This window comes from Pelodiscus sinensis, chromosome 14, assembly GCF_052426305.1.
Source record: "Pelodiscus sinensis isolate ZL-2025 chromosome 14, ASM5242630v1, whole genome shotgun sequence".
In the NCBI taxonomy this organism is placed as follows: domain Eukaryota; kingdom Metazoa; phylum Chordata; order Testudines; family Trionychidae; genus Pelodiscus; species Pelodiscus sinensis.
Window position 1 is genome coordinate 13,701,747 of NC_143065.1, and position 14,582 is coordinate 13,716,328.

At 47.8% G+C, this 14,582-nt stretch overlaps 1 protein-coding gene and 1 long non-coding RNA gene across 2 annotated transcripts in view; one reads left to right on the forward strand and one right to left on the reverse strand.

Annotated features, from left to right (window-relative positions):
* LOC142830149 (uncharacterized) overlaps positions 1–6,837 on the reverse strand; it is a 33,127-nt gene extending 26,290 nt beyond the window's left edge. The window contains exon 1 of the long non-coding RNA XR_016350647.1: positions 6,523–6,837. This is a non-coding gene — a long non-coding RNA (uncharacterized LOC142830149). The remainder of the gene's footprint in view (positions 1–6,522) is intronic.
* Positions 6,838–6,973: 136 nt separating this feature from the next.
* Positions 6,974–14,582, forward strand: part of TSPAN3 (tetraspanin 3) — a 48,001-nt gene continuing 40,392 nt past the window's right edge. Inside the window, exon 1 of the mRNA XM_075897384.2 lies at positions 6,974–7,132. Within this exon, the coding sequence (XP_075753499.1) occupies positions 7,070–7,132 (63 nt within the window). The 5' untranslated portion in view covers positions 6,974–7,069. The remainder of the gene's footprint in view (positions 7,133–14,582) is intronic.

A 14,582-nucleotide genomic window follows, 5' to 3' on the forward strand; every position in this document is an offset into this window, starting at 1 on the left:
AAACCCCTCCGACACCCCCGGCAATATCCGTGCCTCAGATGGCCCCGGGCCTCATACACAGGTGGGGGGTCCTAGCACCCAATCCCACCTACCCCGAACAAGTCCTGTCCGGTTCCAAGAAACCAGCCACAGATCCCTGGTCAATTTACCCTCTGGATCTTATCCACAAATCACTCTGGACCAATCCTTTAGAATCTATATCTAAAGGTTTATTATCACAAGAAAGAAAAGCATGAGAGTAAGGTTGTTAAAGAATAGTACATTACATGCACCGAATCTCCCAGTTCTCGATGCAGGCTCTAGCAGAGATGTTACAGCTGCTGGTTTAAAAGTCCTTGTTGCACATCCTAGAATCAGAATGGGTTCACAGGTCTTTCAGACTCTTCAATCCCTGCATTGCTGCCTCTGGGATGAAGTGCTGAGCTGAGAACAAAATGGCATCGACCACATGGCCTCTTTATACCTCCTTCCTGGCCTCTTCTTGTATGCAGCCGGTCACCTGGCCCTCAGCCTCTCTCTGCTGGCAGCTCTTAGGTCTCCACCCTCATGCTTTAGGTGTGTCCGTGGCCCATAGAGTGCCATTGTCCCACAGGGCCTCGCTAATCAGCCTGTCCATAGGCCAGGCTCTGCCCAATGCTCAACCACATTCAGAGAAATATTCAGCTTCCACACAGATTACAGATTTCTACCTACACACACAGACATTATACACTCACATAAATAGCGTACACAGGATCAGCAGACAATAAGCTCCCATTCAATACCCCACATGGCCCCCTTTTATACCATTTTTGGGGCCAGCACCCCCACCTATGGGTGCAGCCATGATCTGGCTGCTTCCCTCAAATTCCAGTAACGTGACAAGTAAAAGAAACACTAGGCATTAGGAGATCCCAAAGGCTTGTATGAGAGTCTACTGAATATCAGGTAGGCCCAGATCCTTCAAATACTTAGCCACATGCTCAATTTTACTCTTGATTAGTCCTAGAAGAGCTAAAGGCTAAACTGGAAATAGTAGGACTTTGATTCTCCAGCAGAATTTTCTCAGTGGGACTAATGATGAAAGCAACAGTATAGCCAGAACATAGGTGTTTTTACTGTCCTTGCATTTACTTGGCTCTTTATGTTCCTTTTTATGATGTACTGTTGGCAAATAGAGTGCAACTTTGATTGATCAGAAGAATGTTCCTGGTACAGAGGAACATAAGCAGAAACAGAATATAGTAGTGGTATTTTCTTTGCTCCGTATCAGAGAGAGCCTGCAGTGGAAGGTACCTTTTACTTGCACTCCTTTTGCATGTTGTTTTCATAATTACGAAATAGGAGCCCCGCAGCAGATTTTTGTCTGAAGATTTATATTTAATAAGGCTGTTTATCCTTTTATCCCTACTATACTGAAATGTAAGTGTCAGTGTAGACTGAAATTTTAAAGGAAGACACTTATTAAATAAGTGCCAAAAACAAAGGGAGCTAACAGGAAGGCACTAGCTAAGCCCATGTATAACTATCTTTGATTGTAACTGGATTCCTGTTGTTGCAATCAATTTTTTTCTCTATGGGACATGTCACAGACACTGTATATCTTCCAAGAAGAACTGGGAGCAGCTCTTAAAGGGTTCTTTTTCTCTCACATTCAATTCATAGTAATATTCAGTTTACATATCGAGTCCTTTTCAGAAGTAAAATCAATCTAGAAATCAGTTGCTGTGTGTGTGCTGATTTCTCTTCTACAATCCATTCAAAACACTTTGATCTGGCCCGTGGATTGCATCTGGCCATTTTCTATTTATATCCTGCTGTCTGCACCACCAAATTTCCAGGTGGTGACTCAGGCAGCAGGATCCTATTTAAATGGCCGCACAGTTCCTGGTCACTAACTTGGCAGGGGCCAGAGCCGTGAACCTTTTAAATAGCCACAGGCAATGAAGTAGCAGTGGGGTTGGGAGCCACGAGCCCTTTTACTTCAAAGCCTCTGGCCCCAGACAGCTCATAGGAGGAAGATAGTCCTCAGCCTTGTCCCTTCCACCCCAGGCTCCATCCCTTTGGGGGAGTGCAGCCCATGACCATGTACCAAAATGCATTAAGTGACCCCCCCTTATGTGAAAATTATTGCCCACCCCTGCGCTAAAACCATCTTCCTTAACTTCCTGACACCACCCAGATACACCCTTCCACTGTGCCTATGCTTTGAATTTTTCTTTTTTACAGTGTCAAGTTTAAGGCCATCTCTGCACTGGAGAGCTTACAGCAACACAGCTGTTCTGATGCAGTTGTACTGCTATAAAGTCTCCTGTAGCTGCTCTATGCCAGCTAGAAAGAGTACTTCTGTCAACGTAATTTAACCACTGACAAAGAATGGTCTGTAGGTAAGCGTCTCTTGCCAACATAGTGCTGTCCATGCTTCTGTAGGTGAACCTTATGTTGCTGGGGGAAGGAGGAGGATATTCCTCCAATACAATATTGCATTAATCAAATCAGCCTAACTTGAGGCTTTTATCCTAATACTGTGGCTTTTGTGCTATCTCAGATCCAAAAATACTACCTACAAATCCCAGCACCTATCACAGTGCCATGGCTACTAGCACCAAAACCATGTATTAGAATAAAAAGGGAACAGAAAGTCCAGTTAGGTTGCAAAGACAGATCTTGAATCCTACCACTGCTTGAAGTCACTTAAAATTAGGGATATATTATATATCTTTGCTTTCCTAATTGACTGAAAACACTGTAATTTTTTTTATTTTTTGGTAGAAAGAAACCTAATAGGTGGGGATGTTAAACAAATTAGAAGAAAACCTCAGCCTTTAGTCCCCATTTTGTCAGATATGTTTCCTCACTAGGGATGTTAACAAACATTTATTTTGGTAAACATGTAACCGCTGAATTAGCGGTTATACGTTTACACTCAGGGGGCAGGTGGAAGCTGATGCTCGTGGAGCTTCAGCTTTAATGCCAGCTTCCTGCAAGCACTAGCTCCCACCTGTCCCCTCCCTTCTGATACAGAGGCAGCAGGGCGGGCGGGGGGCGGGGGGAGGGCAGGTAACTCAGCTTGAAAGCTGGCTTCCTGCGTGTACTGGCTCTCACCTGCCCCACCACAGCCATTGCACTGCTGCCTATCAGAGGCAGCAGTGCAGTGGGGCAGGTGGCTCCACAGGAGTTGGTGTTTGGGGGTAGCTGGAAACCACCGGCTCCCAGAGCCACCTGCCCCTCCTCCACTACTGCCTCTGTGGGAAACAGAAGGGGGTGGAGTTGTGCAGGTGGCTCCATAGGAGCTGGTATGCACGGAGAGTCATCTTAAATGCTGGCTCCCCGTGCATACCAGCTCCTGCCTGTTCCCTTCCCCCGTGCTGCTTCTGATAGAGGTAGCAAGGGGGCAGGAGGGATGCATGTAACTGTTAGGATTAACGGATGAGCCCAGGCTTATCAGTTAATCATGTAAACAGGGACACACTAACATCCCTATTCCTTATCATAGAATCATAGAATACTAGAACTGGAAAGGGACCTCAAGAGATCATTAAGTCCAGACCCTTGCCCTCATGGCAGGACCAAGCACTTCTATAGCTGTCTGTCTAGCCTGCTCGTAATTATCTCCAGTGATGGAGATTCCACAACCTCCCTAGGCAATTTATTCCAGTGTTTAACCACCCTGATCATTAGGAAGTCTTCCCTAATGTCCAACCAAATGGAGACTGGGAAAACAAAATTCCACTCTATATGCCTGACATTTGAAACAGTTAAGTGATCAGCATGTTTAATTATGACTTCTCAGATTCTCATTAACTTTCCTAAATTCTGCAAAATTAAAACCTTTTGGAAGTTTAATTTGTCTCTGCAGTAGCTGAAGAGTGTAATTTTGTTTACATGATTAAAAATGGATTAAACAGTATGAACGGTTAACTATAGGACTTTTATGTAACCCTATAAAAAGTGTAAGGGAAAAGAATTAGTTGTTAGTTTTATTACCTTATTTACTATTTCAGGTTCAAATGGACATCACTATGGATCAAAGCACGTGGCAATTAGACCTCCATTTTGTAACCTCCATCCTTTTCCAGTAACACAAATGAATTCAAAGTATGTGAGAACAGCACTGTGTAGTCTCAAAATGGTTCTGGGATGTAGAGTGTTAAATGTCTGTAGATTTGAACGTCACTTTTTCTTTAGATGATGAATCCTTATCCAGATCCTTATGAGACATCACTACCCACACACTTTTACAAGTTTATGCTGAAAGCCCCATGTCATGATCGCTATCCTTCCACATAAGAACTGTAGCAACTCTCTTCAAAGTCCTACAATGGGGCACTGTATTCTCCTATGCAAACATGCCAGCTCCACCCCACTTCCACTAGTCTGAAAACAGCTAAGGGAGCTATGGAATTGGCATTCAAGGGAGGGACAGCACCCAGAAATCCTTAGGGGCTGCAGGGACATGACAGCCGTTTCTGGGAGTGTCACCGAACCAGACTAGACAGGGAGCCTGCTTTAGGCCTGCTGCACCAACGGACTTTTAGTGCGCAAGAGACCCTGGGTGGGGGAGAAGTTGAGAAAGGGAGGGAGGAGTACGAGATGATCTGCAGGGCCCACTGACCCTTTTGGGGATCTCCAGGAATCTATAGACTGTGGTTTAAGAAAGGCTGCATGAGGCTATATAGTCGTCGTAATTCCTTTACTGGTCTAATTAATAATTATTTAATGTGGAACAACTTCAATAGATGAGATTAAGGGAAGCGCCATGCATCAGTACATTACATAGCCTCATGATTAGAGCGCTTGTGAGCAGGGGTAGGTCACTGTTCAAATCCCTTCTCCTCTGGGGTATGTGCTAGAATTTAAATTTGATCACTTTTGGAAAGGCACATTAAACACACACACATTATACACAACAAAGAATAACAATACTAGGGATGTAGAAACTACCCAGAATTTTATTTAACCAATTCGTCATCAGCTGCAGGCAACAAGGGCTGCTCTGGCCTAACCCCACAAGTGCAGGTGCCTCTCTGGACCATGCCCCAAGGCTTTGTACATTTCAAAAGCAAAATGCATGCAGGCAGCATGGGGCCAGCAGGTGACTGCTTGAGTCCCCCACTCACCCTTGCTCCTGCTGTGCTTCTGCTTTTGAAATGTAGCAAGAGCCCCATTCTTACTACATTTCAAAGGCAGAAGTGCCACCATTTCCTCGCTGTGCTGCCCAATCCCCACACTGCCCTTCTCCCCCACGGAGACAGTGCTGGGGGAATCGACTCTCCCCAGCACTGGCTCCTGCTCCCCCCTTCCTGCCTCTCTCTGATAGAGGCAGCAAAGGGGGTGGAGGGGAGTGACTAGTTGACTCAACTAGTTGCTTACATCACTAGCATAGAGGGCTCAGCCAAACTGGAGCATCCCTCACCCACACAGGGTGGGGAGCTACTTCAGCCTGGCCAGTTACCCCTTTACATCCCTAGTCTTAGATACCTAACAGTGGGATTTAGGCACCTGTTACCATTATGGATCTCATCTCGAGTGTCTTTAATGTACTTTTCCACACTCCATCTCCGATTTTACATATGGGGAGCAGACTTAGAGAGATCTGCACTTTTGTATGTTTTAGAATCTAGGTACTAAAGAATCTTTAACATCTTGTCCTATGGTTGCAGATAAGGACTAAATAAATGTGAATTATAAAGGGGAACACTATATTTTTAAAAACTACTTGGCTATGTCTACAATGCAGGCTTTTTATGCAAGAACAGCTGTTCTTGAGCAAAAACTTGCAGAGCATCTACTCTACTGTACGTTCACTTGTGCAAGAACGTGCGTGCAAAGCGCTGGAAAACAGGGCTTCTTGCGCAAGTGTTATTCCTCTCCCTATGAGGAATAAGCCCTCTTGCACAAGCGCTCTTCCACGAGAAGGCAGTGTAGACAGGTAACGGGTTTCTTGCACAAGAAAGCCCTATGGCTAAAATGGCCATGAGAGCATTCTTGCGCAAGAGGGCTTCACACTGCGGCTGTATCTAGACTGGCAAGTTTTTCCACAAAATCATCTGCTTTTGTGGAAAAACTTGCCAGCTGTCTACACCGGCCGCTTGAGATCGTCAGTGTTCTTGCGGAAATACTGTGCTGCTCCCGTTCGGGCTAAAGCCCTCTTGTGCAAATCATTTGCACAAGAGGGCCAGTGTAGACAGCTCAGTACTGTTTTGCGCAAAAAGCCCCGATGGCTAAAACGGCGATCGGGGCTTTTTTGCGGAAAAGCGCGTCTAGATCGGCACGAACGCTTTTCCGCAAAAAGTGCTTTTGCCAATCTAGACGCTCTTTTCCGAAAATGCTTTTAAGGGAAAACTTTTCCGTTAACAGCATCTGCGGCAAATGCTGCCCATCTAGACGCAGCCTGCAACGGGCACTCGCCAAAAGCACCAGGCAGTGCGGCTGCCTCTTGCCAAGAGGCCGGCAGGGTCCACACGGGCTCGGCACTGGGCTCTCACCATCCGCAGGGAAGCTGACTGGGCCGGGCTGTGTAACGCTGCATCCCCGACTTACCCCGCAGCCCCTGTGCCGCTCTCCCCGCACCTCACCCCGCAGCAGAGCTCGCGCCCGGCGGGAGCGCGCCATTCGCCTCGCGGGGGCGCCCGCCAAGGCGTTTCCTACCCGCCCCGCCGGGCGCGGGGAGCCCCAGGGCAGAGACCCGAGCGCGCGCACGCGACTCTCCGCTTCGTTACGGCTTAAAGCGCGTGATTCATAAACGGCCTCAGGGCCTGTGCCGGGCCCGCGATCCCGGGCCTGTGTCCGGCCGGGCAGGCAGCCAGTGCAGGGCGGCCCAGTCCAGTGCGCGGAGCACAAAGAGCGGGCGGGTCGGCCTCTTGCCTCCCTTACGCTACGACTACATACACACCGTCCCCTCGCTCACAGGGCGCGGCTCCTTTAAGAGCAGAATGGGCGCCATCTTAGGTACCTCCCCCATCAGGTGACAAAGGCAGCCGCCATCTTAGGCTCCTTGCCCGTCCCCTGGCCTGCGTCACGTGAGGCGGGCCAGCTGGCGGCGGCGGAGCGAAGAGGCGAGACGTGGGCAGCGGCAGGCGCCGGAGCCATGGGGCAGTGCGGCATCACCTCCTCCAAAACCGTCCTGGTCTTCCTCAACCTCATCTTCTGGGTGAGCCGGCCGAGCGGGCGCGCTCCTCCGCGGCGCGGGGGCTGCTCCCGACCGATTGGGTGGGACGCGGCCGGCGCGTCCCCGTCCCCCCTCCGGACCCCCTGCTGGCGGGCGGCTCGCGCTGGTGCTGCCCGGCCTGCCCCTGCTCGCAGCGCCTTGCAGCCGGGGAGCCCGCGCTCTCTCCCCCTCCCCCCCCCCCCCCCCCCGCCGCAGACGGGAAAGGCTGGGGACAAACTTCCAGGTCCCCTCTGGCTTACCCTGGCGCGAGTCCTGCGCCGCCCGCTGCGGGCACACGCTGCCGAAAGAGGTGGATCTGCCAGGGGAGTGCCAGCGAGGGACGGCCAAAGAGCCACTGTTGGCTTCATCCCGGTTATGAAGTTCTTGGGGGGGCTTTTTTCTGGTCTCTGCTCTTTGTGGTCATCTAACACTTAACAAGGAGCTATATCAAAATAATGTACTGTCGGGAGGAGCGGGAATGCAGATTTCGTGGAAACAGTAATCCTGCTATAAACAAAGCCAGTAATATGCACTTTCAATATAGTCTCAATCTAACCAGTCATACCACTGCTATAATTAAAACATGGGGACAGGAAGAAAAGAAGCTTATCTGGGTTAGTAGAACAATAGATCTTTCTCTTTAAGCCATGTTTTCCAGTGTAGACAGTGAGGCTATATTAACACAATTTCATCTTGGCCATATCAGTACAGCATAGCTTAAGTAAAGATAATCCATTGTACGCATGATACATTAGTGCAGTTTTCCCAGTTTGATGGAACTGGGATTATAGGCATTTTAGGCATGCAAGATTGTTGCTCCAGCTGTTAAAAAAATCTCAGACTTTGAAAGGAGAAGGGATAGTTGGTAATGGAATATCAGAACATGATTAACAGTGATATATAAATAGTTCCTTTAAAATGAGGCTGGTACTAGATTTAATGTCCCCATGTTCTGTGGAATGTGTGGTCTTAAACTTTAAGAAGAAATTTCTTGATTAAAAATATACAGGAAACCCCCAAGATGCGACCACCAGCACTTGCAACCAGTTTTGTAAGTGCAGAAGGAGCCGAAACCCCCCGACTTGTGACGCTTCCCCAGGAACCAATCGTGTTGCAAGTTGGGGGCCTCCTGTATTTGAGTAACTCAAGATGGTACAGCAAAATCTGTATATATGTGCTGCTTCATATTAGGGATATGATAGCGTACCCATTTAAATGGTTATACGCGCATCCCCTTCACCTGCGCTGCTGCCCCTGATCCGGGGGGAGGGTGCGGGGGGAGCTGGCCAGCTTTTAAGGGAGCTGCCTCTCTAACACCCCCTCCTCCCCACATTGCTGCCTCTGATATAGTGTGGGGGTGGAGGACAGGCAGCTCCACCAGAGCTGGTATATGCAGGGAGCACTGGCTCCCACCTGCCCTCTTTTGCTGCTGTCTCTGATACAGAGACAGCAGCATGGGCTGGGGGGTTGAGGAGCGGCTCCGTGGGAGCTGGTACGTGCAGGGAGCTGAGCCGGATTAAAAGCCAGTTCTCCATGTGCACTGACTCCCGTCTCTCCTCGTCCGTCCCCCAGCACCTCCCCTCCCACACGTATGCAAATGCATAACCACTGAAAATTTCCCTACTTCATGTTATAGAATTTCTGGATGTATTTGCCTACATTGAGATGAATCCGCCACCTGAGATCTGTTTAATTTTTAAATTGAGTGATGCAGGTGCTGTTTAGCCAAAATAGCCTCCCTAATATCACTCTTTATTTGGAGCACAGCGCATTGCTGGCTGTTACTTTCAAAGATGGGTTGTGTTCTGTATTGTGCTAAATATACTGTAGCTTCAACCAAATATTTATCCTGTGAAATTGGTTATACATGGTGGTAACGAGTCAAGTAACTGTTGTAACTGGAGTATTTTTAGAGGGTTTTAAAATAGATTGTTCTGACTTGATTGATTATTTAAATCGGATTAGCTATAGACGACCACAAACTTAGTTCGGGTCAGTCATATGACTGCTTATCATAGGTTTAGTGATGATGTCTTCCTATATTATGTACTTACTGCCTCCAAGTATATAATTCTACACTGACTCATTTATGTAGTGACTGTTCAAGTTAAACAATGGTTGGACAGCTGACTACTGTCAAGGAAATCGTTCAGTGCAAGGTTATAAGGTTACTGATTTACATTTCTTAATGCTGTTACCTTGGTTTTAGAGAAGCATGAGCATGATTCATTTACAACATATAGTGAAATAATTGCTAGTACCACACGAAGATGTCTAATCATTTTTTGCATCCGTTTGTGCTGCCAAAAGTTGGGAAAATTTTTTTTTGGCAGAGTACAATCAGGGCAGTTCTGTTAATATGGTCAGTTAATGCTGAGCTGCCTGGAGAAGAAGGGTACATATGATAGAATTCTGAATTCAGTTGGCTTGCATTGTGACTTATTTTCAGAATTTGTGGCATAATGATATATTGTAGAATACTTTCCTTTGCCAAATGTCAGTGCTGAGATTAAAAATCTGGATCCAATTTTTTTAAAAATTCTAGTTGAGAAGGAAAGAAATCAGTGTTTGTTCCATCTATGTATTACTTGTTGCATCTCTCTCTGGGCTCTACATATGGCTTTAATATCAGTTTTGTTGGTTAAGTAATACATTGCATTATCTCAGCTATCTTTGCTTTTTCATCTTTATGTAGTTCTGGTTCTGTTACAGGCAGTCCCCGAGTTACGCGGATCCGACTTATGTCGGATCCGCAGTTACGAACGGGGCTTTTCCCGCCCCAGAGGACGGGAGCGGCGGGGCGCCCAGATGCGCCGCGGTCCGCCGCCCCTGTCCTCTGGGGCGAGAAAAGCTGCTCCCCGTCTCCCTGGTCTGCAGGGAGATGGGGAGCAAAGCCTTGGAGCTCGCCCGCAGCGGGACAGCCCGGGCGCGCTTGAGCTGTCCCCCTGCGGGCGTGCTCTGTGGCTTTGCTCCCCGTCTCCCGACCAGCAGACCAGGGAGATGGGGAGCAAAGCCTCAGAGCACGCCAGCAGTGGGACAGCCGCGGCGCGCCTGGACTGTCCTGCTGCCCGCGTGCTCTGCGGCTTTGCTCCGCATCTCCCAGGTCAGCAGACCAGGGAGACGGAGCAAAGCCGTGGAGGACTTGGGCAGTCCCGCCACCCCCGTCTCCCTGGTCTGCCGGGGGGGTGCAGCTAGTGGGCCCCTCCCCCCAGCAGACCAGGCTTTTCTTGCCTACCCCTGGGGTAGAGCAGCTGGGGGCTGCCGGGTTGGTCCCACAGCGCCGCTCCGGACCAACCCGGCAGCACCCCAGCTGCTCTGCAGTGGCTGAATCAGGACGCCTGGGGCAGAGCAGCTGGGGTGCTGCTATGTTGCTCCAGTAGCGCCGAGGAGCTGCGCTACTGGAGCAACCCAGCAGCACCCCAGCTGCTCTGCCCCAGGCATCCCCAAGTCAGCTGCTGCTGAAACTGACCAGCGGCTGACTACAGGAAGCCTGAGGCAGAGTTGCTCTGCCCCAGGCTTCCTGGAATCAGCTGCTGATCAATTTCAGCAGCAGCTGACTTGAGGATGCCTGGGTTTCTTAAGTTGAATCTGTATGTAAGTCAGAATCTGGCGTCCAGATTCAGCCGCGGTTGAAACTGATCAGTTTCAGCAGCGGCTGACGCCAGTACCGACTTACATACAGATTCAACTTAAGAACAAACCTACAGTCCCTATCTTGTACATAACCCGGGGACTGCCTGTAGTTTCTTCAGACTTTCACTAAGCCTTTGGCAGTAAGTTGCAGCCTGTAGTTTGCTAAATAGTTCTAAAATCTCCTGTGATTGCTTTTATTAATTTAGTCCATCTCTAAATATCTTATGTAAAATATTGTTTTCTCACTGTTTTCTTCACAGCCCATTCTTAATACAAATACAACAGACTGCTGTTGGGTGTTAGTGTAGAACTGTGTATACTAGGCTTCAGCAGGAAGACATAAGTTCTCCCTTTTTCAATATCCTTCAGTCATCAGAAACAAATTTAAAAACAACGAATGGTCCCTGTAGCACCTTATAGACTTACAAAAATCATAGTGAGCTTTTGTGGGTACAACCCAGTTCTTCAAACGAATGGAGCAAGGGGTCCAGAGGTACAAATAAATAACAGAAAAAGAGGGGAGACAGGGAGGGAAAGAGAAGAAAACAGTCTTGTCTATTAGAGTGTCTGTGCTGAATGAGGCTAATAGTAAGTTGTAAGTGCCCCATGCTTAGTTTTTGATGCCATTAGGGTATTGAATAAAAGGCCTATCCAGATCGTGACTTTGTTCAAACCTTGATTAAATGTCAGATTTGCAGGTGAAGGCAAGTTCTGCAGTTTCCTCTCCAGCTGTGTGTGTGGTTTTTTTTTTAAAATTGCTCTGTAATAACATAGTCACTTTTAAATCCATGTATAAGTGCCTGGACAAGTTAAAATGTTCCCCAACAGGTTTCTTCATGTTAACATTTTGAATATCTGATTTATATCCATTAAACCTTTGTTGTAAAAACTGTCCGGTTTGGCAGGGATGTTGCTTGTATAGAAGTGTGGACAAAGTGGGCACCAGAGTTTATTGCAGGGGGTGGGTTCCTGGGTGAGTATGATAGTGTACTGTATGGTTGCTGGAAATAATTTGTTTCAGGTTAGGGCAGGAGTGGGCAATCATTTTTGATGGAGGGGACACTGAGAATTTGGTAAGTGGTCAAGGGCTGCATTCTTCCATTATATTAATGAAGGGAGTTGTGGGGGTCTGGGATGGAGGTTAGATGCAGAAGGGTACTTATGGTAGGGAATGGGGGTGTGGTATCTGTGAGGGAGTTGGTGTGAAGGAGGGGATTGTGAACTGGGGTGTAAGAGGAGGTGCAGGGTCTGGAAGAGGGGGTGTGATCTGGGGTACGGGTTCAGGGGTTTGGATTGTGACCAGAGACAGGGGATTTGGTTTCAGGGTCTGGAAGAGGTATGGGTGCAGGAGAGGATTCTGGTCTGGGGGAGGAGTGTAGTAGGAGGGGGTCATTACCTGGGAGAGGAGTGCAAGAGAGGGTGCAGAGTTTGGGGGTGACAGGTTACCACCTGGGGCAGGAGGACTTGAGCTGAGGATTTGGGCTGTGACCAGGGACAGCGGATTGGGGTGCAGTTTCTGGGAGAGGGTTGTGACCTGATATGGGGTGTTGGAGGGGATACAGTCTCTGAAAAGGTGTATGGGGGATAGAGCAGGGGTGCAGAACGTTCGGGTTACATGGGGGAGAGGTTTGGGAGAGGGAGGGGCTGGCGTGCCAGAGGCAGGCTGTATCTGGGAGTCCTTACCTGGGTGGCTCCCAGCAAGCAGCCCAGTAGGTTCCTTAACCAGGATCCCTGCCTTCCATGCACCTGTACTGCACAAAACACTGAGCCTTGGGATGAGGGGGGAGGGGCCCTTCACATGCTGCCTGTCTTGCAAACAGGCAGCAGCTATTGGCTGGAAACAGGCCAATGGGAGTTACGAGGGATGGGAGCAGTGTGAAAAGCCTCTGTCCCCTCCGCCGGGCTCTCAGCATTAAGAGATGCAGATGGCCCTGCAGCAGCCAGCTTCCCTGAGGGACATGGGACCGGCTGAGGCTCTTGCAGGCTGGATCTGGCCTGCAGACAATATTTTGCCCAGCCTCGGGCTACGGGGTTGTCTATAGGCTATGATTGGCCTGTCCCCCAAGGCCTGTGAGAGTGAGGGATCATTTTCCAGGATAGCTTACGGATTGTTAATGATGTGCTAGAATAGGGTTTCCCATCCTATGGGTCGGGACCCAAATATGGGTGGCCGTTACATTTCAAAAGGGTCACCAAGTGTCTCCCCAGGTGGCTCTGCCCTCTCCCCTCCCCCCATTTTTGAATTGCTTTGGGTCACCAAGTCTTTCTGAATTTTCAAAATGGGTCCCCATCTGGAAAAGGTTGGGAACCACTGCACTAGAGGGATTTAAGTTGGGGACTGTAGTTCTGACTAGTGGTGGTCTGTTATTTTGTTGACTGAAGGCAGGCCCAGCAATCAGGCGCACACAGTAATTGAGGAAAATTTGAACTTCCATAATGTGGTTTCACTCCAGTATTATTACTTTCTGAATACAGTTTAAATTGGGTGCTTGAACTCCCTCAATGTTGATGATTTCAGATATTTAGCATGATTGTACCTGAGAAGCTCTCACTTTCTTGTGTTTAATGTTGTTGCTCATTCTTCCAGTTTTCATTTAATAGTCTTTTTAATGTATAGCATCTGTTAGTGGACCTCAAAAAACAGGACTATGTAGTGGACCTGTGAGCTTAAAATCTGTCTAGAACAACACATCTGGATCACAGTTAACTTAGGCTATGTCTACACTGCAGGCTTCTTGCGAAAGAACAGCTCTGCTTGCGCAAAAACTTGCGGTGTGTCTACACTGCACGCGCGTTCTTGTGCAAGTAAATTTACAATAAAGCATCAGAAGAGAGGGCTTCTTGTGCAAGAGTTATTCCTTTCCCCATGAGGAGTAAGTCCTCTTGCGCAAGAAACCCCTATGGATAAAATGGCCATCAGAGCTTTCTTGCACAAGAGAGCTTCCACACTGCCATGGATGCTCTTGTGCAAAAGCACATGGCAGCATGGACGCACTCTTGCGCAAGAACTCTTGTGCAAAACAGTTCTTGCACAAGAAGCCTGCAGTGTAGACGTAACCCTAATGTTTTTTTTTCTTACTCACTTAATGCCGCATTGAAGATGATGCTTCCTTAAAAGAAACTTGTAACTTGTTCCAAATTCATGTCTCTTGTCTTTTAGTTCTAGTGGCTGATCAGCAGTTAATCTCTTCCGTTTTGCCAGAAGTAGAGGCTTTGAATTAAGCTGATCTTGAAGAGCTGTTGTAAGGCCAGAAACAGGGACCTAAAATATCATGTTTAGATGTTGTAGACCATTAGCACTGAAGTGTCCTCAAACTGTCCATGTTTTGTTCTTCCATTTCATTAAACAGTTTCATTTATTCTTGAAGAAACAGCATTTGAGATGAGCACAAATCTTTTGCATCTTGCTATAACTCTTGACAAGGCTTAACTTCTAACATTATTTTCAGTGTTTCAGTTTATTCCATATCTTGTTCTAGCACTTACCTCAGTTATGCTCGCATTTAATAGTCGCTCATTTTCTGAACACATCAGCACCATTTGTTTCTTATAGTTGGAATAAAGAAGTCACTTTCTGAACACAAACAATGAACACGTAAAAATCAGATGGGCTATTAATTTTCATGCAGCCCTATGTTATCAAACCCCCTGCCCATCTTTCACGTTTTCTTAGAATCTAATATATCAAGCCTGCTAACATGTAACTGCTCCACCCACTTCCACTTCTTCATCCAATTACTCAGTTTCACTCACCGGGTTGCTTTTGTCTCCAGTCACCAATGACTCCCCAATGATTCCCCATTAAGTAACACTGATGTTA